This window comes from Entelurus aequoreus, linkage group LG07, assembly GCF_033978785.1.
Source record: "Entelurus aequoreus isolate RoL-2023_Sb linkage group LG07, RoL_Eaeq_v1.1, whole genome shotgun sequence".
Classification (NCBI taxonomy): Eukaryota; Metazoa; Chordata; class Actinopteri; order Syngnathiformes; family Syngnathidae; genus Entelurus; species Entelurus aequoreus.
The window spans coordinates 59230109-59255171 of NC_084737.1; the positions used below are offsets into that span (position 1 = coordinate 59230109).

The 25063-nt window shown below is 39.9% G+C and overlaps 1 protein-coding gene across 1 annotated transcript in view; it reads right to left on the reverse strand.

Annotated features, from left to right (window-relative positions):
• Window positions 1-342: 342 nt before the first annotated feature.
• The window catches only part of pudp (pseudouridine 5'-phosphatase), a 76201-nt gene continuing 51480 nt past the window's right edge, over window positions 343-25063 (reverse strand). Inside the window, exon 4 of the mRNA XM_062052166.1 lies at window positions 343-838. Coding sequence (XP_061908150.1) covers window positions 662-838 — 177 coding nt within the window. The 3' untranslated portion in view covers window positions 343-661. The remainder of the gene's footprint in view (window positions 839-25063) is intronic.

Genomic DNA, 25063 nt, shown 5'->3' on the forward strand with positions numbered 1-25063 from the left:
TGCGAAGAAATATGCAATACGCTAATAAAAGCACAGTATATGAATATCCCACTAAGAACCAGAATATGTTGCAGTGTGCATTTACCGCCCCCCCCCCAAAAAATCCCTGTAATGAAATCCAAAAAACACAGCAGAGGTTTGGGTCCAGACTCTGCAGTCCTCCAGTTTGTGACCTGTGTGCTGTAGCATAATTTAAGTTAAAGTACCAATGATTGTCATACACACACACTAGGTGTGGCGAAATTATTCTCTGCATTTGACCCATCACACTTGATCACCCCCTGGGAGGTGAGGGGAGCAGTGAGCAGCAGCGGTGGCCGCGCCCGGGAATCATTTTTGGTGATGAAGTTTTGATTGCGATGCTCCAGTGGGTTGTTATAATGTCGTGCAGGGAAAAGTTGGCGGAGGGCCGCAAATAGGGGTCATTTAAACTAAAGTAAATACTCTGATAGCAAGCAAATGTGCATTCTTTTAGATTTAAGAATTGAATGAGCTTGAATCTGGCAATCCAAGCAATGCAAAAGGTGGAAATCAAAATCAAACGTGTTTATTTTTGCCAAAAAATTGTTACTAGCCATATGCTATGTTTAAAGCCATTAAGATTTGCTAAATGACATGATTTCACATTTAGGAAAACAATCTATTTTTTGGTTTATGAGCCTTAGTCAATTGCTGGTAGGCCAAAGAGCTGCGGTTGAAATTCCTCCATATTCCTCAGCCGTAGTGTTGCATCTTGAGTCAGACCAGGGTGCAGGTTCTCGTCTGGAATCATCACAACCTGCATCCCCGCTGCCAGGGCTGCCCTCACACCGTTGGGAGCGTCCTCAAATACCAAGCACTGTGTGGGGGGACAAGATGGAGGACAACTAAATTATAGGATTCTATAAGCGTATTAGATGCACAGCAGAGATGAGCACAAAAACAAATGCGGGGAAATGAGACACAGAGGCACCGTTTTCATTTTCAATCTGATGAGCTTGACATTTCTCGAAGGAGTGCAGGTGACCTCTGGGAGGAAGTCTGCCCATTAAAACTGCAATTTGAAGCTAGGTGCCCCCAGCAGCCCCACTTCATTGGCTTTGTTTACATTTTCATACACTGCTTGAAAACTCATTTGAGGCATTGTGGGTAAATCGAGTCATGACTGTCTGAAAAGATGATTCTCAAGACTTCAGACTTCATCATTTACATTTTAACCATCTAAACATAGGGCCGTGTTCAACAAAGATGACATACTAAATCAATCTCAAAATGTCTCTACTTTGACCATGATCAAAATTAATTATCCCTTACCGTTGAGACATTGGTTAATTTTTATGAATGAGCTTTATCAAAACACAGTGGTACCTCGATTTTTGTATGCACCACTTTTTGTGTAATTCAGTTTTCAGACAATAATTTGTCCTGTTTTTCTTATTGTTGGGCAGCAAACAAGCGACTGAGACACACTTCTATTCAAAATGCATTAAGCAGCAGCTGCAGAGATGTCAGAGTATTACAAGGATTAAGACCAGAATATAAAGGCTAAGAAGTAAAATGTGTATCGAGGCAAATCATTTTGTTTGGTCCACGAATTAAGCACAAAGACCATAAAAGACAATCCCTCTCAAAGTTGCAGGGGGGAAGGCAGGGTACGCTCTGGACAAGTCGCCACTTCATCACAGGGCCAACACAGATAGACAGACAACCATACACACTCACATTCACACACTGGGGCCAATTTAGTGTTGCCAATCAACCTATCCCCAGGTGCATGTCTTTGGAGATTGAAGGTGCTTTTTTGTGCGGGGTAAGTACATCTTTAATGGCGGTTAATGTGTGGTCAAGCAATTCGCTTATAACATATGTAATATGTAAGAGTAGTTTTTGCACTCCTATTGCAAGCCAAATATTTTGCTGTCATTTAAATATAATTCGGAAACTTCAGTTGTTTTAATGGTGTAAAGTTGATGTTTAAAAATAATTATACAACTATAAGAAATAATGATATTTGCTAACTATTATTTTTTTAGTTGCAGGTCAAATGTGGGAGAGATTTCCTTCCTAAACAAGAGCACATCATCAATGATTGAAATTCACCAGAGTTTTGAGTAAAATTAGAGCTTTCCTGACGACTGATTGTGATCACAGCTATGGCAAGAGGCACAAACTTGCGATTATAAGCAAAGTGAAAGTGCCGAAAGCCAGGGGCCAACTAGATAAAACACCAGCTTAAATCGATTCCCTGGCAACCCGAAGCATACAGCGATTAGGCCCTGAGAGTTTGGACAGATTTTAAGCACTTCTGATCACACAAAGTGATCTCTAAGACAGGCTGACACAGCTCTGACCAGCACAATGTACAATATTTGTTGAAATTAAAAAATTAGAAGTTTTTCTAGCTGTCAAAACTAATAACGGCAACAACTTTCAGTTGGCTGCGTTGCAACTATGAAACGCACACTGTGGAACAAAACTGCAGCGTTTCAGGAAACAGATGACCAAATATGAGAATGTTGGTGCAAATAATACAAAACCTACAAATAGATATTCAAGGTCTACAATCAATCAATCAATCAAAATGTAATTATAAACGCCTGAACCACAAGTGCCTCAAAAGGCTTCACAAACCACGACGACATCCTCGGATCTGAACCCAATCAAATATGAATGGTCAACGATTAGATGTTAAAGGTCTAAAATCAAATATAAAAAATCTGCAAGTACAGAATAACAGACAGAGAAATGGTTTTGGGAAGATATAAGGATGTTCAAAGATGAAGATTCTCAGAGAGGACACCACAACAGCGAGACCAGGAGTTGAAGGTCCTGCAGGAGGAGAATGCAGCTTTGCGCGAACAGTTGAATGCCAAGCAAAAAGATAACACTAATCTGGACAATATCAAAGAAGAGATGGATCAGTATACATGACAGAAAATATCATCTTTGCAGGGCTGCGCATCACTCCCACAGCCTACACAACCAGAAGAAATGGATCGATGCTAAAAAGGAATACATTTTGACCTAGAAAGATATGAACTAAATTACATCAACAGATTTGAAAAGAAGGCAGGAGGAGTAGCTGTGTATGTGAAGAAGAACCTGAATTAGAGAGTGGTAAAAAACATGTAATTTGTTATTGATAATATATTAGAATGTATAACCATTAGGGAAGTAATGGTATTGTAGATATCACGGTATTGCGGTTTCAAAATCTATACTATAATGCCGTGACGGAATATATTGAAAACTTGGTGAGTGCAGTGTTTTCCGGCACTTTTGCTTTGGCGGGTCTGAAAATAAACTACATCTCCAGAATCCTTTACGCACTGTGGGACCACAATAAGGGGGCGTAAAGAGAAGAGAAAGCAGGAAGTAAAGTGTAAAGTGTGTTTTCAAACCTGGGCGAAAACATAATGTGACAATACACATTAATGGACATATAAGATGTTAATGCGCCAGATTGTAGCCAAAAACACATTTTTCATGCTAATTTTTTTTGCTGTTTTTATCTGCCACAAGTAGAAAGTCGGTCCGTGAAAATAATGCATACATTAAACCGGTCCCTGATAGAAAAAAGGTTGGGGAACCCTGATCTATTACATATTCAGCTAATTAAGTGAATCATAACTTTATAACTATTTATTCATGTAAACTTTATTTAGTCAGAATTTATAGATTTTTTCTGTTTACAGATTAAACTCAGAAAGAAAACATATGTTATAGAATTGTTATGAAGTAGAAAAACTGTAGGACTAAATGAAACTGTAAATATGTGACGTACCACGTTGTATTTTTAAATAAACTCATGCCATCATCATAAACATGTGCTGGTATGACAATAAAGTTCCTTGAATCCCCCAAATCAGAATCAGATTTATTGGCTAATATTCCTGGGCGCGGCCTCCGCTGCTGCTCACTGCTCCCCTCACCTCCCAGGGGGTGAACAACGGGATGGGTCAAATGCAGAGGACACATTTCACCACACCTAGTGTGTGTGTGACAATCATTGGTACTTTAACTTTAACTAATATGTTTAGCACACAAGGTTAAATGTAGTAAACAAATGCTAAAATACAATAATAAGAAATAAGATAAAAAATAAACAAAATAATATAACAATAAATACAATAAAATACATGTAAAAATACAAAAATATTAGAAAGAAAATAAACAAGTAATTGAAGTAAAACTGACAATGTGTAATGCATATAGATTAAATGGTAAATGGTAAATGGTTGTACTTGTATAGCGCTTTTCTACCCCTTTTTAAGGAGCCCAAAGCGCTTTGACAGTATTTCCACATTCACCCATTCACACACACATTCACACACTGATGGCGGGAGCTGCCATGCAAGGCGCTAACCAGGACCCATCAGGAGCAAGGGTGAAGTGTCTTGCCCAAGGACACAACGGACGTGACTAGGATGGTAGAAGGTGGGGATTGAACCAGTAACCCTCAGATTGCTGGCACGGCCACTCTCCCAACTTCGCCACGCCGTCCCCATTAAGGAGTAACTTGCCTAAAATGTATTGCTGGACAATTGTAATTGGCATTCCTGCTTCTGCTGCTCTGTTTGAAATAAATAATTGATAATTTACCCTCAAATATATTGTTTTATTTGTTCATAAATATGCTGTTGTAGCATTATAACTTAAATCCTGCGAAAAATAATGTGAACCAGATCAACAGAGATTTTTTTGTAGAGAATTGCACAGACAAAGGACATTTTAAAACTTTCTGGCAAAAACACAACTTATTCTCTAACTTTAAAGTACCATTAGAGTGGAAAATCAAGTTACTTCTATATTGAATCTATTATCAGGCCTCAAATTTGAACTTTTTAAGGTCAAGGCAAGTGTTGCCTAAAAGGAGGGCACTCATATTTTAGGGCACCTTTTACAGAGGGAGGTATTTGTTTTAATTGTTTTATTTATTTATTTTAAGTTATGTACATTTATATGTACATGTAGATGCTGTATCGGGACATATCCATTAAGAGTTTGAGCAGAAATATGTCATATAGAAATTAACTACACACAATAACACATTAGTTATGTATAAACACCTTGTGTTTACTTTTTGATATCAAAATAAAACACAAAGCAGTTTGGCTAATGAAGATGAAGTCTAATAAACAAGTTTTGTTCTTTTCTTGGTTCAGTACAATAGTTTGGCCAACAAAAATAAAGAGGAGTGACACCGCTCACATCTTCACAGCCTTCGTTCAGTTCGATGAGATGACAAAACATTTTAGCTAGTATTGATGTTATTTGAACACTGATACAGTTTGCAGTTAAATAAAGGAGGAGTGAACATCCCAGTCAACAAACTAAAGACTTCAAAACAAATTGTGACAACATTCACGACACATCACCTGCTGCAAAACATCAAATAGTTTTCTCCTTCGCTGTATACTTTTAGATTGGGGACAAGTGCGTCTATCTCCAAAATTGTCCACACCTGTCTCCATCTAAACACAGCAGTGCACTCTTAAACACACGGCGAGAAGCTAGGGAAAATTACGTTAAACCAAGCGCTTGGCGCCGTTTACTCCGAGGGGAAATCTCCAGAGCAAAGTCTGTGTCCTTAGTCCGCCATGATTATCAAGCCAAACGACACTAATGCGCATGCGTCTGACTTTGTGTTGCCTAAAATGCATTAATAATTGACGTTTTTTCAGTAATTAAATAATTAGACAGTATTACTAAGCGTCTGGAATTTTATCACAAATTATCAGTATACCGTTTACTGTAACATCCCTCGTCCATTAACAAGTAAAATGTCAAGGGCGGTCACGGCATGTTCTTGCCGCGGATGTTGGTAAATTTTTTAGGGTTTAAGGCAAATGACGAGGGCGGTCACGGCTTTTTCCGCAGTTGCCGTGGTTAAATTTGAGCCCTGTATTATCATATATATCTGATGTATGACACCGAAATAATTCCAAAGTTTGCGAGTATATAGATATGATCAAAATAGTATCAATCTCACGGAGATTCCCGAGCCATTTTAAGAGTTAATGAGTTAGACAGTCATGTGATTGCGTGATGTAGAGGTAGGAAACGTAGATCCCTTCCCCACCAACAACAGTGCAAATTATGCAGACTTCATGAAAGACAACAAAGACTACTTTGGGACAAATGATGGTCCAGATACATATATTTTTGATCCTGAATATAAGGATGGTTAGCTACAAGTTTTAGAAGCTGTGTGCTAAACAGACCCAGTTTTAGTGAAAATGTAAGCATCACATAGTACAAGTGCAAACATAATAAAATGATCACTTAAAGTACAATGTCTGCTCTCACTGTAATGACGTCTGATAGGAAGTCCATATCTTCCCATTTAGATGAAACATTGATTTTATCCGCACAAAGGGTTAAAAGGGGTTGTCTCCATGTCCGGGTATAAACTGAATGTCACAGATGAACAACTTCTAAATTCATGGCTAAATCCTCCTAATATCCAGATGAGAGGCATAATTTATCATTTTAAATTACTTTGACGAGCCGAGACGCGATGCAGCAGTTGCAGAAACAGCAGCAAACAAGAATAACTAGATTTTCCTTACAGTTTTATGGTAGTTTGCATCCAAATATGTTGCATTACTGCCATCTTCAGTTTCATTTTATAATAACATTGAAGTCTCTCCTTGAGTACAATGCAGTATATACTATAGTTGGCTCTTGGTTATCAATGCTAAAAAGAATTTGTTCGTGTTAGCGCTTTTAATAACATCATTACGAATATTTAGTTAATATTCAGGTCTTGAGTATTGTTTGCGGGTTTTTAATGGTTATTCAAAAAGTTTTGTGGGAAAAATAGAGAGCCCCCATTGATTCCATTGTTAGCGGACTTATTTATTTATGATTTAGAATGCATAAAAAATAAAAAAAAATGTGTGTTGATGTCTTATATAGTGATTGTGAATGATAAACAGCACATCTCTTTCTACATTTCTTTTTAATTTTTGTGTATTTCCAGTATGACTGATCCGATAACATGATCGGAGTGCAGAAGCGTTCTTCTAGTGAGTTCAAGCTAAAGGAAATTACCGAAAGTATTCGGAGCGGAATATTCAAAATGGCTGACTGAATGTGTGGCATATTATGATGTTTAGACGTAGTTTCACAAACTTTGCGGATTGAAAATACATTGAATATGGTTTAATGGATACAATGAAACACAATTAAGCATATAAAGCCAACTTGTTTTTCCACTCTATTGGTACTTTAAGAAACAAAAAAACACATTTTTAATACATTCAATTCCATAGACCCACCATCCACAATGGTAACAGGGTGCCCATAAAATGGGGAATGGGTGACAATCGAAAGCTGGTGCTTTGGTTTCCTAATATTGTTGCTGTGCCATTAAACATGATGGCTAGAAGGGAAGGAGCCCCTAGAATCAGAAAATTTGAGTTGTGTCACTTGAACTATGCTTTTATGAAAATCTAGTCATAACTTCTGTGGTGAATTGAAAATATAGAAAACAACAAAACTGTTGACTTCTGTGACGACATTCAGATTAAAATTCAAGGAAGTTTAATCATACGGCAGAGCAAAGAGGTTTGGAGCGTGGAGCTTGCTATTTCTCTACCGCTTGTCCCTTTCAGGGTCAAGTGGGGTGCTGGAGGCTGTGTCAGCTGCATTCGGGCTGAAGGCAGGGTACACCCTGGACAAGTCACCACCTCATCCCAGGGCCAACACAGATAGACGGACAACATTCACACTCACATTCACACACTAGGGCCAATTTAGTGTTGCCAATCAACCTATCCCCAGGTGCAAGTTTTTGGAGGTGGGAAAAAGCCAGAGTACCCAGAGGGAACCCACCCAGTCACGGGGAGATAATGCAATCTCCACACAGAAAGATCCTGAGCCCAGGATTGAACTCTGGACTTTCTGTCACGAGGGGGTTTTGCGGCTCACTGTGGGGTCGTTCTCCCGGGAATGCAGAACGAACAACTCCGGACGACAGCGTGAGGTAGGAGATGATTTTAATCTTTTTAAGAAATTTTGTCAGGGCATGAGGTAAACAAACATAAACTATGGCGTGGAACAAACACGAAACTGTGGCATGAAACAAACAGCATAAACTATGGCGTGGAACAAACACAAAACTGTGGCATGAAACAACAGCATAAACTATGGCTTGGAACAAACACGAAACTGTGGCATGAAATAAACAGGACTTACGTGGACACGGCATGAATTGAACAATGACGCCAGGCCGACTCACTGGGAAAGGCAGGCTTAAATAATGCCTCTGATTAGTGCTCGCGAAGCAGGTGAGCGGGCGAACACTAATCAGAGCCAGGTGGAAATAATAAGTAACCATGGTAACCAAACCAAACTCAGAGATGTCACAAACAGGAACTAAGAGTCCAAAGCTAACACAATACGAAGGTGTCATGATCCGTGCTCCGTATCATGACACCTTCGTATTGTGAGGCACATGCACTAACCCCTGTTCCACCGTGCTGCCCTCTGTCGATAATGATATCGGATAAAGTATTTCCTGTATTTCAGCACATAGATGATGACCCCATCAAACTTGCGATGCTACACAAAAAAAAAAAAGCTTACTCTGTCAGTATGGCAGCGGTGTGAAATTAATAGTTTCGCCTTCCAATTGAAAATATGAAATTTACAATAACTGTAAAATGATGGTTATGGGAGGGGGTAGTAAGGAGTCTTCTTTCAAAACTTCCAATCAAATTATAAACCTCAGTAAAACACAGTTTTAGCTGTACAGAGTTTATAATTACACTGGTTGTATTAGTCCAGAGTAGGGTTGTACAATATACCGGTACTAATAAAGTACTGTGGTACTAATAAATTGACAACGATACTTTACTGCCCTTAAAAAAAAACGTTATTTATTTATTTTCATGCTGTTGTGTGGCGTTGACAAGAGAGCGGAGGAGGATGTTGAGTGTGTCAGCGCGCGCACACTCACAAAGCACACAGGCAGAAACAGTGAGGAGAGGAAAAATGGCAAAAAAGGCAATTCTACTGGTTAATAAAGAGGGTGCGTGAAAGCACAATATGGAGGTATATGGGCTTTAACTCTTTTGATCAAGGTGACGCTTTAAATGGAAGTGCCATGCTGCAAGCGTTGCCCTAAAACAGTCCTGGGCATTCTGCGGCCCGCGGGCCGCATCCGGCCCTTTGTACGTCCCTGTCCGGCCCGCGTGAGGCTAATGATAAATTACAAAATACATTTAAAAAAAGTATCTATCTCGAGTGTGCAATACAACGGTGCAGCTTTTGTTTTGAAAAGCGTTATTTGTATTACTTCCGTGTGGACGTATACTCGTGCGCGTAGCGGCAATCACAAATTACAAAATACATTTCAAAAATCATCTATGTCGTGCGTGCAATACAACTGTGCTGCTTTTATTTTGAAAAGTGTTATTTATGGGCGTATGTCCTATGAGTGAAGGCGCACAGCGACAAGTGATGCCCAGTTATCCCCGAGACGCTAAAAAAAGAAAAGTTGATGACGAATGGCGTGTTTTAAAAAAGACATGGACTGCCAAGTAAAGGTAAAGCCGTGTGCTTAATTTGTGGTACACATGTTGCTATCTTTAAATAATATAGTGTAACGACCTGCTGAAGTTGATGTTGTGTTCTTGAGTTGCGGAAGGAGTGAGGATAGACGTGCGTGTGGAAGGAACGAGATAAGTAGAGCTGTGTTAGTATAGGTTGCTCAATAAAAGTTTAAAAAGAGCGTCAGACTTGGTGTGCACTTCTTTTGGACGCTACAATTGGTGTCAGAAGTAAATCTTTGTGCATACTGCGCTGCTTAATTGTGTGCTCAGCCTGCTAAGTCATCGGGAGGTATGTGCCTTGATGTTTCCTGGCGACTTTGTCAAGATGGAACGGGAGGGAAATGACATTGAGTGGGGACTTAAGGTGCCAGCAGCACTGCAGATGTCTGTGTGAAACCAGGACGTGAGGAGCTCGCCGCAAAGCGAGAGAGAGAGAGAGAGAGAGAGAAAGGGAGGAAGGACAGAGGCACCGCCTACAGGTGCAGCGCACGCTGCTTGGCATGGGGGAATTCCGCCCTCAATGAAGACTCCCAGGTTTGATGGCAAGGCGAACTGGGAGGCATTTCATCCCACTTCTGACTCCAATTGTAGCGTCCAGAAGAAGTACACACCAAGTCTGATGCTCTTTTTAAACTTTTATTGAGCAACCTATACTAACACAGCTCAACTTATCTCGTTCTTTCCACACGCACGTCTATCCTCACTCCTCATTTCCGCAACAGCAACGCTTCCTCCTTCTTCGCCAATCACCTTACAGGCGTGCTACGTTCACATCAAAGAGGATGCAGGATAAAGTGACAGAAATGTAAATTTTTGCATGGTATTACACATCAGGAAGCGTTGTGTAAGAAAGTGTTAAAAATAAATCCATCAAAAGCCATCTGCTTTTGAATAAAGATAAGTTAGGTTAAATGAAAATATTATTATTATTATTATTTATCTTACGGTATATCAAAAATAATTTGAGCAAAATTTAATTGAAATATTGTCGGTGTGGCCCTCCAGCAGTTATCGGGTTGCTCATGCGGCCCCGGGTAAAAATTAATTGCCCACCCCTGCCCTAAAACATGCCTCGCCAAAGGGGGCATGATTAAAGTATTACAATGTTTGCTTCAAACTTAGTGAAACAATGAAATAACAAGCAGTCACATCGACAGGTAATGGTAAAATGGTAAATTGGTTATACTTGTATAGTGCTTTTCTACCTTCAAGGCACTCAAAGCGCTTTGACACTATTTCCACATTCACACACTGATGGCGGAAGCTGCCATGCAAGGCACCTAACCATGACCCAACAGGAGCAAGGGTGAAATGTCTTGTTAAAGGACACAACCGACGTGACTAGGGTGATCGAACCAGGAACCCTCAGATTGCTGGCACGGCCACTCTCCCAACCGCGCCACGCCGTCCGCCGCCGTAATGTACTTAACTAGCTCCTCACATACAGATACGTAGACGCACACACAGCTAGTTAGCTAGATGCCAAATAGTAGCGGAGTCAAACTAATAATGCTTGTGAAATTACTGATTTTTAAAAAAATTTTTTACAAATTCCTACAATTTGTGTTTTATCTTAAACAATGTTTTACCTACTTCATGTCTTATCTGTGTACTTTCAGCCACAGTATTGTTTTTATGATTCACTAATGATTGTATTTTCCTTAAAGCTAGTCCAAGAATGGCAACCATAAATCATAAAGCACTTAATATGATGTCAGTAAAGATTTCTATTCTATTCTAACCTAATCCTAGATTATGACAGGCTATATGTAATAAATACACTTGTAAATTGTTCTTTGAGTGCAATAAGAAATATATGTTTAACATATCGTAAGATTTTTTTGTTATAATGAGGTAATTAAAAAAAAAATGCATGGTCTCCTTCATTTTAAAAAGTATCTAAAAGTATCTAAATACATTTTGGTAGCGGTACCAAAAATACTGGTATTGGGACAACCTGAGTTTAATCCAGAGTTTAACACTTTGTACTTTACTTTGCTTGTGGCATAACCAGTAGAAATGTGCAGCGAAATTGTCAACAGATTGAAGTTGTCTATTCATGGAATATTATATGCTTTGCAAGCTGTATGGAGCCAGCTAAATTGTCAATGTCTTCTACTAGCTTTTGGAATAGGTCCACCAATGAGAGTATCTTTGCCACAGCTTTTAAGGAAGTTCACAAGTTGATTGAAGTGCATCTTGGTGATCTCGGACAGTCAAAGGACTATCATTTGACCCTAATTGGACTATTACTTTCTTGACGAACCTGTCTTTCGCCTGAGTGCGGCTGGGTTAGGCTCCAGCACACAGGCGACCAGGGACAAACGGTAGAAAATGGATGGATGGACGGATGGACTCCGTGGTGTGGAGAGATATCGGGCTGCCTTAGCTGGAGGCCCGAAATCTGTTTTTTGGGGAGGACATTTGTGGCGGTGCTCTGCTGGACTGTGTGATTGATTGCGGCAAAGTTGGGGCTTCCTTTCCAGGAGAGGAAAGTATTTTAAATTGAAGAAGTCATATCTATTACTCAGCTGGATGCTCTTGCCGTTCACCAGGGAGTACTTTTTATTCTCTTGTTATTCAGAGCGACCAATAACGTTTCGTTTAAAAGTGACAAATGCTGTGATGAAGAGAGAACATTCAGAAATGCTTCTATGTACTGTTAACAAATACAAAAACAAATGCATTAATCCCACAGAAGTGGTTGTGTTAACACTCAGTACCGTACAACTGATCTAACAGAATATACTTCAAAGGCAGGAGGAAGGTGTTGTTCTTTGTATGGTGTCATTTTAGATTATTTTGTTTGTAGGCTTCATACAATCTGCAGATTTTCTACTCCAATTTACATCCACGGATGTATGTATTGAAGCTTAACACTGTTGAATTGTTTAATATTTGGATCACAGCAAATCCGAGCCATAGAGCCGGTTAGCTGTTAAGTTAATGTTGTGTGTCAGACAAAAAGGCAGACTCTGTCCACAAATACACAGTGTGCGCATTTATTTATTAAACTTGGAAAACAAGGGAGGCATGTCCTGATAAAGCTTGTCAAGATAATGCTTGCAGTAAATAATAGCAAGCTCGAAGGAAGCAACAAGTCAATTCAGGTTTGCAGGGGAAAAAAAGCTGGTAACTATGCAAATTAGAGCTATCAAAAAAAGCCCCTTCTGCCTGAATCATAATTTAGTTATGCTCTTAAGTGCATGGCTTGCAATTCTCAGCCAAAACACGTCACAGGTCCTTAGAAAGTTTCCTCTGTGACCGAGAAGACTTATTATGGATATGATATCATGTGATGTCTGTTTTTTCTCTGTGAGGCACGTGAACCAAACAATTGGGTGCAGCTTTGTATAAAGCGCAGGGTACAAAGTCTGAGAAAAAAGTAGCAGCTTCTAGACTGGAAATCACAGTAGATAGTAACCGCTTTGTGTCCTAGTGAGCAATGACAACTGCAACAGCCAGATTGTTGTTGGTCCTGGAACTAATCTTTACAAACAACAGTTAGTTTACTTTTAATCAGGGTTGTCCAGCGATTGAAACAATTAATCGAGATTTATTGCATTTCTCCTGTATTTAATTTGTGACTGAACATGATTAATCACAGATAAACATTTTTTTTATTTTTAATAAGTGTACCTTAGACAGATCATTTTAAAGTTGTTATTAATATCAACATGGGACTGGCCAATTTATACAAATGTTTGTTGTTAGAAAGAGGTTCCGCAGCCTCCGAAGCAGAACTTCCAGGTTCTGTAACAGCTTATTCCCTCAAGCCGTAAGACTCTTGAACGCATCATAATTAAATTATCCCCTCGACTCACCCCAAAATGGATTAATTCGCTGGAATAAAAAAGACAATACAACATACATCCATAAACGTGGACGCATGTGAAAAAGTGCAATGTATTTATCTGTACAGTAATCTATTTATTTATTTATATATATTTATTTATTTTATATATATATATTCATATATTATTTATATATATTTATTCATTCATATATGCACCTTATTGCTTTTTTATCCTGCACTACCATGTGCTTATGTAACTAAATTTAATTCTTATCTGTGCTGTAAAGTTCAAATTTGAATGACAATAAAAAGGAAGTCTAAGTCTAAGTCCAAGTCTATATACTCTATATCAGAGCTGGGCAAATATTTTGACTCGGGGGCCACATTGAGAGAAAAAATGTGTTTGGGGGGGTCAATGTGTATGTGTGTATAAATTATATCTACACATTTAGCTGTAAAAATCTGCTGTACAGTGTGTGTGTTTAGGTCACTTTTTTTTCCAGGAACACAAATACCAAAAGTCACAATGTCCGATAACGTTCTAAAAACGTTATGACAGACCACCTCAAAAAAACTGAATGGCATTTTACAGTTTTTTTACTGAATGGGACACCCAAAATGTACAAGTTTGTACATAAAAATAAAGAAAGTGGGATTTACAATATTAACTATTGACAATAAACAATTGATGTGCTTTTTTTGTGCCTACTTTTACAGAGAATTAATTGTGGAGAATATTAATAAACCACTTCCAGTTCTTTTTTCTATCTCTAATTCAAAGAACTGTTTACATATTTATTTGGCCATCTAAATTCCAGAATTCCAAATAAAGTGCAGCTTGTGTTACATTTTACAATAAGCAGCAATAATTAAAAAACAACAGCAAAACGATGTAATATATGAAAAAATATATGTTAATACTAATAACACATATCTGTTTTTAAATATATATATATATATATATATATATATTTATATATATATATATATATATATATATATGCACATTTGTTTTGAATTTTTTAAAGAAAATGATGTCATATATATTGTATGATGACATCATATTGGCCATGCCCCCGCATTGCCCATTGAGACACTCGTGATTTAGGGCTATAAGGTGTACCCCGCCTTCCGCCCGAATGCAGCTGAGATAGGCTCCAGCACCAAAAGGGACAAGCGGTACACAATGGATGGATGGATGGATAAGTAAACATTGATTGATTGATTGTTTCTAGCTATGCCCCCACCACCACATGTATATTGGCAATCTTTAGGAAACCCTGAACCAACATGTTTTAGGGGAATTTACACATTATTTCAGCCTGCCAAAAAATGTGTCCTCCCTCTATAATCCTCAATTGATGTACTATTTTATTCATGTCATGTTCTGCTTTTTGTTGCCGTGCCTGGTTTTCGGGCTACAGAGCGGAGCCAACTTTGCACCTTTGATTCCTAACGCTTCATTTTTCCCTCTGCTCTGGCTCCACCCATGCTCCTTGTTACTGGCGCTGCCGTGTTGTGTTTACTTGTTTTTTTTCACACCTTTTGTGTGCGATTTCCGTTTCCGTTTCACTCCTTTCTGAATGCCCTTGGTATTAATATTTGTAATATTTCTTGTCTGTTTTTGGGTTCTACTCCAGCAAAAGCCGATCGTAACAAATGCGCTCACTGGCTTCGGACAGACTCTCGATAATTAGGACAAGCTGCTGCGTGATTTGACGGACGCCTTCCAGACGCTGTCTGCCAATGTCGGCACCCTCAACCAGCGTGTCGATCAGACGAGCACTGTGACTCACCCAGGATGAAGTCACGCCGGGACCGGGACCTTTCCACATTCACTAGCGACTATACCCCCCACACGGGAGCCCTATATTCCTCCCTTCCCCCGTTTCACCGGTGAGTCTGGGTCTCGTGAGCAGTTCCTCCATCAGTGTTCATTACGATTTGATCAACATCCTGGTACCTATTTCTCTGACCAGGCTAAAATAGCTTTTATCATGAGCCTGTTATCTGACATAGCCGCCGCCTGGGCCATGGCGGTTAGTAAGAATGCTACCGCTCCCGCTGTGCGCACGTCACTACCCTTGTTTACTACAGAAATGATAAAGGTGTTTGATCACCCTCTAAAAGGCAGAGAAGCAGACAGCCGCCTGCAGGACTTTAAACAAGGAAAGCTCTGTGTGGCCGCATAGTCCATAGACTTGCGAATCCTAGCATGCATAGAGTGGATTTGGTGACGCTGCTTTATGCAGCATTTTTTGTAAGGGGATTAAATTGTCACATCAAGAACGGACTTGCTACTAACAACAAAACTGCCACCGTTGACACACTCTTTGATTTAGCCATTCGCCTAGATGACAGAATACATTAATGCAATGGAGAAGATGCTAAGAAAGATAGCCGATACTTTACATCTTCGCCTAAGGGAGCGATATCGACAGCGGCAGGAGTCGACCCTGTAATCATTGCTGCCATAACCGCCACTCTTCAATTTAAAGACGCCACAGAGGTGCTTATGCAGCAAGGAAGACAAGTCTCTGCTGCGGAGCAAGCTAGTTGGCAAAATTACGCCTCCTACTGTGGGAGCCCGGACCACTAAATTTCCAACTGCTCCATTTGCCCTCCCAGACGCACCCCCAGCTCCTTAAGCTTCTACTAATGGATTGTGTGAGTACCCTCAGGCTCCTAGGCCTGACAAGAGACTCGAACTTCCAGGGGTAGGGGGCGCAGTGTCAAGACTATTGCGTTTATTGACTTTTATTGACTCGGGGGCAGATGATTGCTTTATGGACTCCAACTTTGTGGACTTGCATAAAATTGCTAAAATCAAACTTAGCTCCCTTAAGGAGGTCATGACTGCTCACTGGCGAGGGTGACACACCAAACTGTGATCACAGCTATCGGGTAATCCCCATGAGGCAATATTTCGCTACTTTAATCTCCTATGTCAGTCGACCATTTTATTTGGTGTGCCGTGGTTTAAACTTCATAATCTCAGCATTTATTCGAGTAAAACCACCATTTTGAATTGAAACAGTTTTTGCCAAGCTAATTGTTTACATTCCCCTGTTCCCACAACGGCCACGCCTAGCCATGTAAAAAAGATAATTAATCCTTAAGGGGTACTTGCCGAATATCATGACCTTTTGAACCGGTACGGTATTTAGTAAAGACCGGACTCAGTTCCTTTTCCCAGATTGTACTGACGACTGTTCCATTAAACTCCGCCCGGGGGCATTGCTACCTGTGGCAAGACTCTCCAAACTTTTTCCAGCGATGGCCACATAAATAAAAATTGAAGGATGCGGGGCCACTTTGATACATGTACATTAAAGACACTAAAACCAATACAAAATAGGTGAATCGATATATATGCTAAACTAAATGAACACAACATCCATATCTTAGCTCTGTGTTAATCAGTAACAAAGCATATTGTATGTAATTTTGCTTTAAATTAGGCATTTTCAAGGGAAAATAATGGCTATATTACATCTGGCCCACTACATAATTGAATGTGGCCCGCGGAAAAAAATAAATAAATGTGACTCGCGAAAGGTAGAAAATAAAAGTTTTAAAAAAGCACAATGTTATTTGCTTACTAACTATGTGTTCTTTCCATTTTGTACTGCATGTAGGTGCATATCTTTAAAACTGTAATATTGAATAAAACACCACATTTATTTTTCTTTAAAAAAATATATAAATACTTAAATATTTGCTTGAAGTATAGTATCCATCAAATCACTGTAAAAATTACAATAGATTGTATGGTAAAAATTTGGCTTATCATTACTCCATTTAGAGTAATATGCTGTATAATATCACCATCAATTTTATGGGAACATTCTACTGACTGAGCTGTCAGATTTTTGCCACAAAATCTCCAAATTGTTTTTATTGTGTATGTTAAGTATGGGATAAACAAAAGTATATTATCTACACTTTTTTATTTCAATTTAATTATCTCTTTTTAATGATTTTATTTAATTTCTTATAATTTTATGCATCTGTAAAGCCTTTTTAATTGTCTTGTGTCCGAATTGTGGTCTATAAATAAACTTACCTTACCAAGTACACAGGCAATAATGTCATGAGGATACTCCTTTTACATCAATATTCATATATAGTCACTGCTACAAGAAGCCTTCTGAGGGCAGCCATAACTGCGATATGGCCCTCAATGAAAACAAGTTTGACGCCCCTGAGCTAAATGAATTAAAAATAATAATAATACTACAGTAGTATTGGCCACAAAAGGAGACCAAAACAATGAGACCGCACTGTTCAGTTTCAGCCAATTACGCAGCTTAACGCCTCAGATTCATATACAGTAACTTAGTACTTGACACATGCTAACTTTTTTAGCCAATTTTGCAGCCGAAAACCAGAAAACTGTTAGCATGCTAACATTAGCATTCTCATTTTTTAAGCTAATTTTACATATGTACGCTTCATAGTCATATGACGTGGTACTTGAGGGATTCTAACTGTTAGCATGCTAACCTTAGCTTTTAAGTTCGGCTTGCGATTTTCAGCGGCTTGTGCATCTCAGCATTCACACACAATTTTTCTCAAAACTGCATATTCTAGTATTTTTATGTAATGTTCTAATCTGTGATGTTATTATTTTGTCTTCAGGGGCCAATAAAAAAAAAGCTGGGGGTCGCAATTGGTCCCCAGGCCGCACTTTGGACACCTCTGCTCTATGATGTGTCAGGTCCGGAACAATCCGCATTAAGTGACAACATCGGCTCTCGAGGCAGATCTCATTTGCGCTTCTTCCTCTCCATTGGGGGTCGTTCTTTTTATTTTATTAAGAAAAAAAAAAGACGAATCTTGCAGCCCTGTATTGACTATCGTGGTCTAAACCAGTGGTCCCAAACCACCGGGCCGCGGTGGTTTCATTTTTTTTTTAAATGAAATCAATAAATAACAAAAAAACAAAAACTTGTTTTTTTTTTCATCCCCCCCCCCGCCCCGGTCCGTGGGACAAATTTTCAAGCGTTGACCGGTCCGCAGTTACAAAAAGGTTGGGGACCACTGGTCTAAACAACATAACTGTGAAGAAAAGCTATTCTTTGCCACTTATGGATTTGGTATTTGCTTTTTTTTTTAACTTCAGCAGCTGTTTCCACTAAATTGGACTTACAAAATGCTTACAATCTGATGAGACTTAAGGAGGGAGATGAATGGAAGACCGCTTTAAACACCCCTATGGTGTATTTTGAATATTTAGAAATGCCTTTTGGCCTCAATAACACGCTCACATTTTTCCAAAATCTAAGTAACGATGTCCTCAGGGACATGATCAATCAATTCTGTTTTGTGCACCTTGATGACATGTTTTATATTTTCCAGAAATCTCCAAGAACATGTCTTACAGCGGTTATTGGAAAATCGGTTATATGTCAAAGCGGAAAAGAGCAAAGTTCACTCGCTAACTGTGTCATTTCTGGGGTTCATCGTCGAGAAGGGTCATCCTAAGCCTGGACCTGCCAAAACCCAGGCAGTGGTCGAGTGGTCGTCTTCTATATCAAGGAAGCACTTGTAAAGGTCCTAGGGTTTTGCTAACTTATAGAGGCCATTCTTTTGCAACTTTAGCAGCAAAGCTGAAACTTAGACTCACTTCCAGAAGCGGAAAACACCTTTTCTTCGCTAAAACAAATGTTGACTGAAACCCCCATACTTAAGCATGCAGATCCTGCTTTACAATTTTGTGTCAAGGTTGATGACTCGGTTGATGCATTGAAGCAGTTCTGGCTTCACCCTTGTGCCTTCTTCTCGCATTGCCTCACAGCAGCTAAAAAAATTATAATGTGGGGTAAAGAGAACTGCTGGTCACCGTTCTTGCCCTACAGGAGTGCAGTCGCTGGCTGGAGGCGACTGCCACAACATTCTGGTCTTCATCGATCATAGGAATTTGGCATACATAAGGACTGCTCAAAGACATAACTCCTGCCGGGCACATAGGCCTTTTTTTCTCACACTTTTCCATTACTGACAGAACCGGCTTCCGCAACACGAAGCCCGATGCGTTTACAAGAATCTACGGTGCTGCCGCTAAGGAGACCATCATACTTGTGGCTCAAGTGATAGGAGCACTCCAATGGGAGGTGGAGAGAAGGGTGTCAATGCTACCACCAAAACCAAGGTCCCTAACAACGCTCCTGCAGGCAAGCTATTTGTTCCCAATACACTGAGGTCTGAAGTCCTGCAGTGGGGACTATATTGCCATCCTGGCGCGAGGTGCACTTTGTTCTTGGCCTCATAGAGATTCTGGTGGCCGGAGGTGAGAAGAGACATCAAGGACTTGTCAACGCCTTCACCGTTTGTCTCAGAGTCTCATTGCCTTCCAGCCGGTCTTTTCCATCCACTACCCATTCCCTCGTGACCATGGTCCCACATTGCATTGGATTTAATTACAGGCTTTCCAGTTTCCCGAGGCAACTTTGTCATGCTCAATGAGGTCGACCGAGTTTCAAAGATGGAACACTTAATTTCCCTGTGTAAACTACCTACATCCCTCGTGACTGCTCAACTACTGGTGAAGCATGTTTTCCACATTCATGGTATCCCTCTGGACCTGGTCTCGGACAGGCGACCCCATTTCACATCCCAAGTATGGAAGGCTTTTTGCAAGGCATTGGGGGTCTTTCGTCAGGAAATCATCCCCAGACCAACAGCCAGATGGAGCGGGCTAACCAGTACCTGGAGGCCACATTCCACTGTTCGTCCTGGTCCTCTCACCTCTCTTGGGTGGAGTATGCTCACATTTCCCTCACCTCCTCGGCCACAGGTATGCCTCCTTTTTAAAGTTGCTACAAGCCGCCTCTTTTTCTTTCCTATGAGTTGGAGATTGCAATCCCATCTGTCCACCAGCACATTCACCTAGTTTGTCGGTGTGGCGGGATACAAGAGCGATTTTGTTCCGAATTACTTCCCGGAACCATAGCCTGGCAGTTTGCCACAGGGTACCATACACCACTTATCTACCTGAACAAGAGTTATGGCTGTCCTCTCGGGACTTACAATTGCCTGGCTCCTCCACAAAGATTTCTCCCAGGTTTGTGGGGCCATTCAAGATCACTAGGATCATTAGCCCTGCGGCGGTCAAACTCCAGCTGCCTCCATCCATTAAACGACATCCAGTGGTTCACGTCTCCAACCTCAAGCCGGTAACCACTTGTCCGCTGTTCCCTCCTGTACGCCTCCTCTTTCTCTGCGTATGATCGGTGGCCACCCAGCTTATAAGATGAAGGCAAGTTTAGACTCCAGAAGGCGGGGTTTATGCGTTCAGTATCTGGCCAACTTAGTAAGGGTACGGTCCCTAAAAACGCTCATGGGTCCCCAGATCCTCTATCCTCGATCCATCCCTTCTGCATGACTTCTACTCTCTCTATCCTGAAACACATTGGATAGTTGCAGTGCCTGGCTTTCGGGCTGCGGGGCGGAGCCACCTTTGTGCACACCTGATACCCAGTTCCTCCTGGCTACTTAAACTCTCCAGGCAATTCACGTGGCGCAAGTTGATTCCTGAGGCTTCACCCTTCCAGTCGTGTTCATCCCCTGTGCTCTGGCTCCACTCACACTCCTTGTTCCTGTAGCTCTGTTCCGGTGCTGCCGTGTAGTGTTTACTTGTTCTTCTCCACACCTTTTGTGTACGATTTCCGTTTTTTCCACACTTTAAGTGTTTTTGCCTCGCTCTTTTTTGATTGTTATTTTTGTTATTAGGACCCGAGCAGTGGAGCAAATACCGCATGTGCGATGCAGGGCACCTTCTCAGATCTTCGTGAAATGTTTGATGGTGGATGTGGGTGTTTGGTGGGATGCAAAAGGCTGCAGCAGCAGGGGATACAATTCTGTTGTGATCATCCTTTGTCCAGGTGCTGGGGATCTCTCTGCATCAGCTGGCGTGTGGAATTTTCTCCAGCTTAAAGGCCTACTGAAACCCACTACTACCGACCACGCAGTCTGATAGTTTGTATATCAATGATGAAATCTTAACATTGCAACACATGCCAATACGGCCGGGTTAACTTATAAAATGCAATTTTAAATTTCCTGCTAAACTTCCGGTTGAAAACGTCTATGTATGATGACGTATGCGCATGACGTCAATCGTTGAAACGGAAGTATTCGGACCCCATTGAATCCAATACAAAAAGCTTTGTTTTCATCTCAAAATTCCACAGTATTCTGGACATCTGTGTTGGTGAATCTTTTGCAATTTGTTTAATGAACAATGAAGACTGCAAAGAAGAAGTTGTAGGTGGGATCGGTGTATTAGCGGCGGACTACAGCAACACAACCAGGAGGACTTTGAGATGGATAGCAGACGCGCTAGCCGCCGACCTCACCTTGACTTCCTCCGTCTCTGGGCCGCCGACCGCATCTATGATCGGGTGAAGTCTTTCGTCGCTCCGTCGATCGCTGGAACGCAGGTGAGCACGGGTGTTGATGAGCAGATGAGGGCTGGCGTAGGTGGATAGCTAATGCTTTTAGCATAGCTCTGTGAGGTCCCGTTGCTAAGTTAGCTTCAATGGCGTCGTTAGCAACAGCATTGTTAAGCTTTGCCAGCCTGGAAAGCATTAACCGTGTAGTTACATGTCCATGGTTTAATAGTATTGTTGATTTTCTGTCTATCCTTCCAGTCAGGGGTTTATTTATTTTGTTTCTATCTGCATTAAAGCCCGATGCTATCACGTTAGCGCCGTAGCTAAAGAGCTTTGTCAATGTATTGTCGTGGAGATAAAAGTCACTGTGAATGTCCATTTCACGTTCTCAACTCTCATTTTCATGAGGATATAGTATCCGAGGTGGTTTAAAATACAAATCCGTGATCCACAATAGAAAAAGGAGAAAGTGTGGAATCCAATGAACCCTTGTACCTAAGTTACGGTCAGAGCGAAAAAAGATACGTCCTGCACTGCACTCTAGTCCTTCACTCTCACGTTCCTCATCCACAAATCTTTCATCCTCGCTCAAATTAATGGGGTAATCGTCACTTTCTCGGTCCGAATCACTCTTGCTGCTGGTGTAAACAATGGGGAAATGTGAGGAGCCCTTCAGCCTGTGACGTCACGCTACTTCCGGTACAGGCAAGGCTTTTTTTTATCAGCGACCAAAAGTTGCGAAGTTTGTGTACACTTTTTTATTCGCCTTTAATATACCTGTTTCATTATCTTTCATCTAATTCGTATTTTGTTTGGGAGTCCGAATTAAGCCGGCATTTTGCATATTCATAGCTACCTTCATAAAGAAAGCTTTTTTTCTACCATCGATGCACTTCAGAATGTTCTGTTCATTTAATTTGTGAAGCAAATAAACAGTCTCCTCTTCATTACAATTGTTGCTTTGTTTCTATCGAATGGTATCTGGTTCCGGGTTGTATCCCGCACGTTGAGACTGGCGAATGCACGACACGAATGGTCCTCTTCGGCCGCACGCAACCCCTCGAGAGTTTCCAATCGCATAATCCGCGTGTACTAGTCTGACTTTTCAAAAACCAAACACGATCGGATTGGAAAAATCGGACTAAATTTGTGCATGGACACATATTGACTCTAAAACAACACAACAAGCCGCAAACCAAACACTCAAAATTTATTTTCAGAGTGCACTGAGATATTAGGTACACTATACACATAACCAACAGTTTGGCCCTATCTATGGATATATTTTATTGCAAAAAGAACAATGAAGAAATAGTAAACAAAAAAAAGTGATTTATTTTCAGTTTTTGACTTCATTACAGTCAAGATGGCTGCATGCGGCGGCTAGAGACTCACTTATTCAATTGTTTGTGATGCCTTACTTTTCTGCAACAACAATTTGGTATAGAGCCAAGATGATCTAATAGACATTGGATCTAAAATAAACTATGAAATAACAAAGATACATTTGCACAGACGCAATAACAAAAACCTGCCGCTCAGATTGATGTATGTCCCTTTAGAGTAGACCAACCACAAGCTCATTGATTGACTTTCTGGCAATGCCTTCTTGAGCATCTTGACCAATGAGCTGTCAGATGTGAAACAAAAAAGAGTCGTGATTATTCACAGACAAAGAGAGAAGATATTTGAGATAGAAGTAGTTTAATAACAGTTGCTGCGTTGCTGTTAAACTGGTGAATGAGATCATAATCTTTTTCAAACACTGCTTTTGCAAGATTACAGGTTGAGTACAGTACATAATTTCGGACCAGGAAGAGAGCAGATTATAGGGGTGGACTGGCCATCAAGAGGTTTTTTTTTTAACCATGCACTGCTATCTATTTTCTAATGCTTGTCCCTGTTAAAAAGAAACTATAGCTTGTGAAATGTCTATTAATAAATGGGTGCTTCATATGAAACTGAATAACAAATGTAGTTGCCTTACCAGATACACCTCTCAGTACGTATCACAATCTTGATGTGGAATACGGATAAATAACTCTTTTTGACACTCGTCCAGCCAGAAAAAAATAACGAGTACACTACTTGTGTTTCCTTTATTAGTATTTCCTTCTTTCCTTTTTCATTATTTTGCACTAAAATATTTCATTACGTATTCTTAATAATCCAAAATATGCATCTAATCCTTCAAAACATGCCTGCTGTACTCAAATTCAAGTCCAACCACCACACTTTCTGAAATCCATATTTTTCCCTTTTCCTAAAGTAAATATTGGTAGAATTTTGCAATTTATGTACATAGTGCCTATCTTGTAGCGGTGTGGGAAAAAAATCGATTCAAATTCGAATTGCGATTCTCACGTTGTGCGATTCAGAATCTATTCTCATTTTTAAAAATCTTTTTTTTTCTTTTTTCTTTTATTTATTTATTGTTTTAATTTTTAATTTTTTTTAATTAATCAATCAAACAAAACAATACACAGCAATACCATAACAATGCAATCCAATTCCAAAACCAAACCCGACCCAGCAACACTCAGAACTGCAACAAACAGAGCAATTGAGAGGAGACACAAACACGACACAGAACAAACCAAAAGTAGTGAAACAAAAATGAATATTATCAACAACAGTATCAATATTAGTTACAATTTCAACATAGCAGTGACTAAAAATCCCTCATTGACATTATCATTAGACATTTATATATAAAAAAAAAAAAGAACAATAGTGTCACAGTGGCTTACACTTGCATCACATTTCATAAGCTTGACAACACACAGTGTCCAATATTTTCACAAAGATAAAATAAGTCATATTTTTGGTTCATTTAATAGTTAAAACAAATTTACATTATTGCAATCAGTTGATAAAACATTGTCCTTTAAAATTATAAAAGCTTTTTACAAAAATCTACTACTCTGCTTGCATGTCAGCAGACTGGGGTAGATCCTGCTGAAATCCTATGTATTGAATGAATAGAGAATCGTTTTGAATCGGGAAAATATCGTTTTTGAATTGAGAATCGCATTGAATCGACAAAAATCGATTTTGAATCGAATCGTGACCCCAAGAATCGATATTGAATCGAATTGTGGGACACCCAAAGATTCGCAGGCCTACTATCTTGGCATACTGACCACAACATTGGTCTCAAATGCCGAGCTAGAGTTAACAACAGATAGCTGACTTATTTAAATTACCCCTGTAATTGTTGTAGATAATGAAGAATACAATTGTTCTTTATTTAAATTACCCCCGAAATTGTTGTAGATAATGAAGAATACAATTGTTCTTTTGTAGGAGTAGCTCAATCACTTTGTGTATAT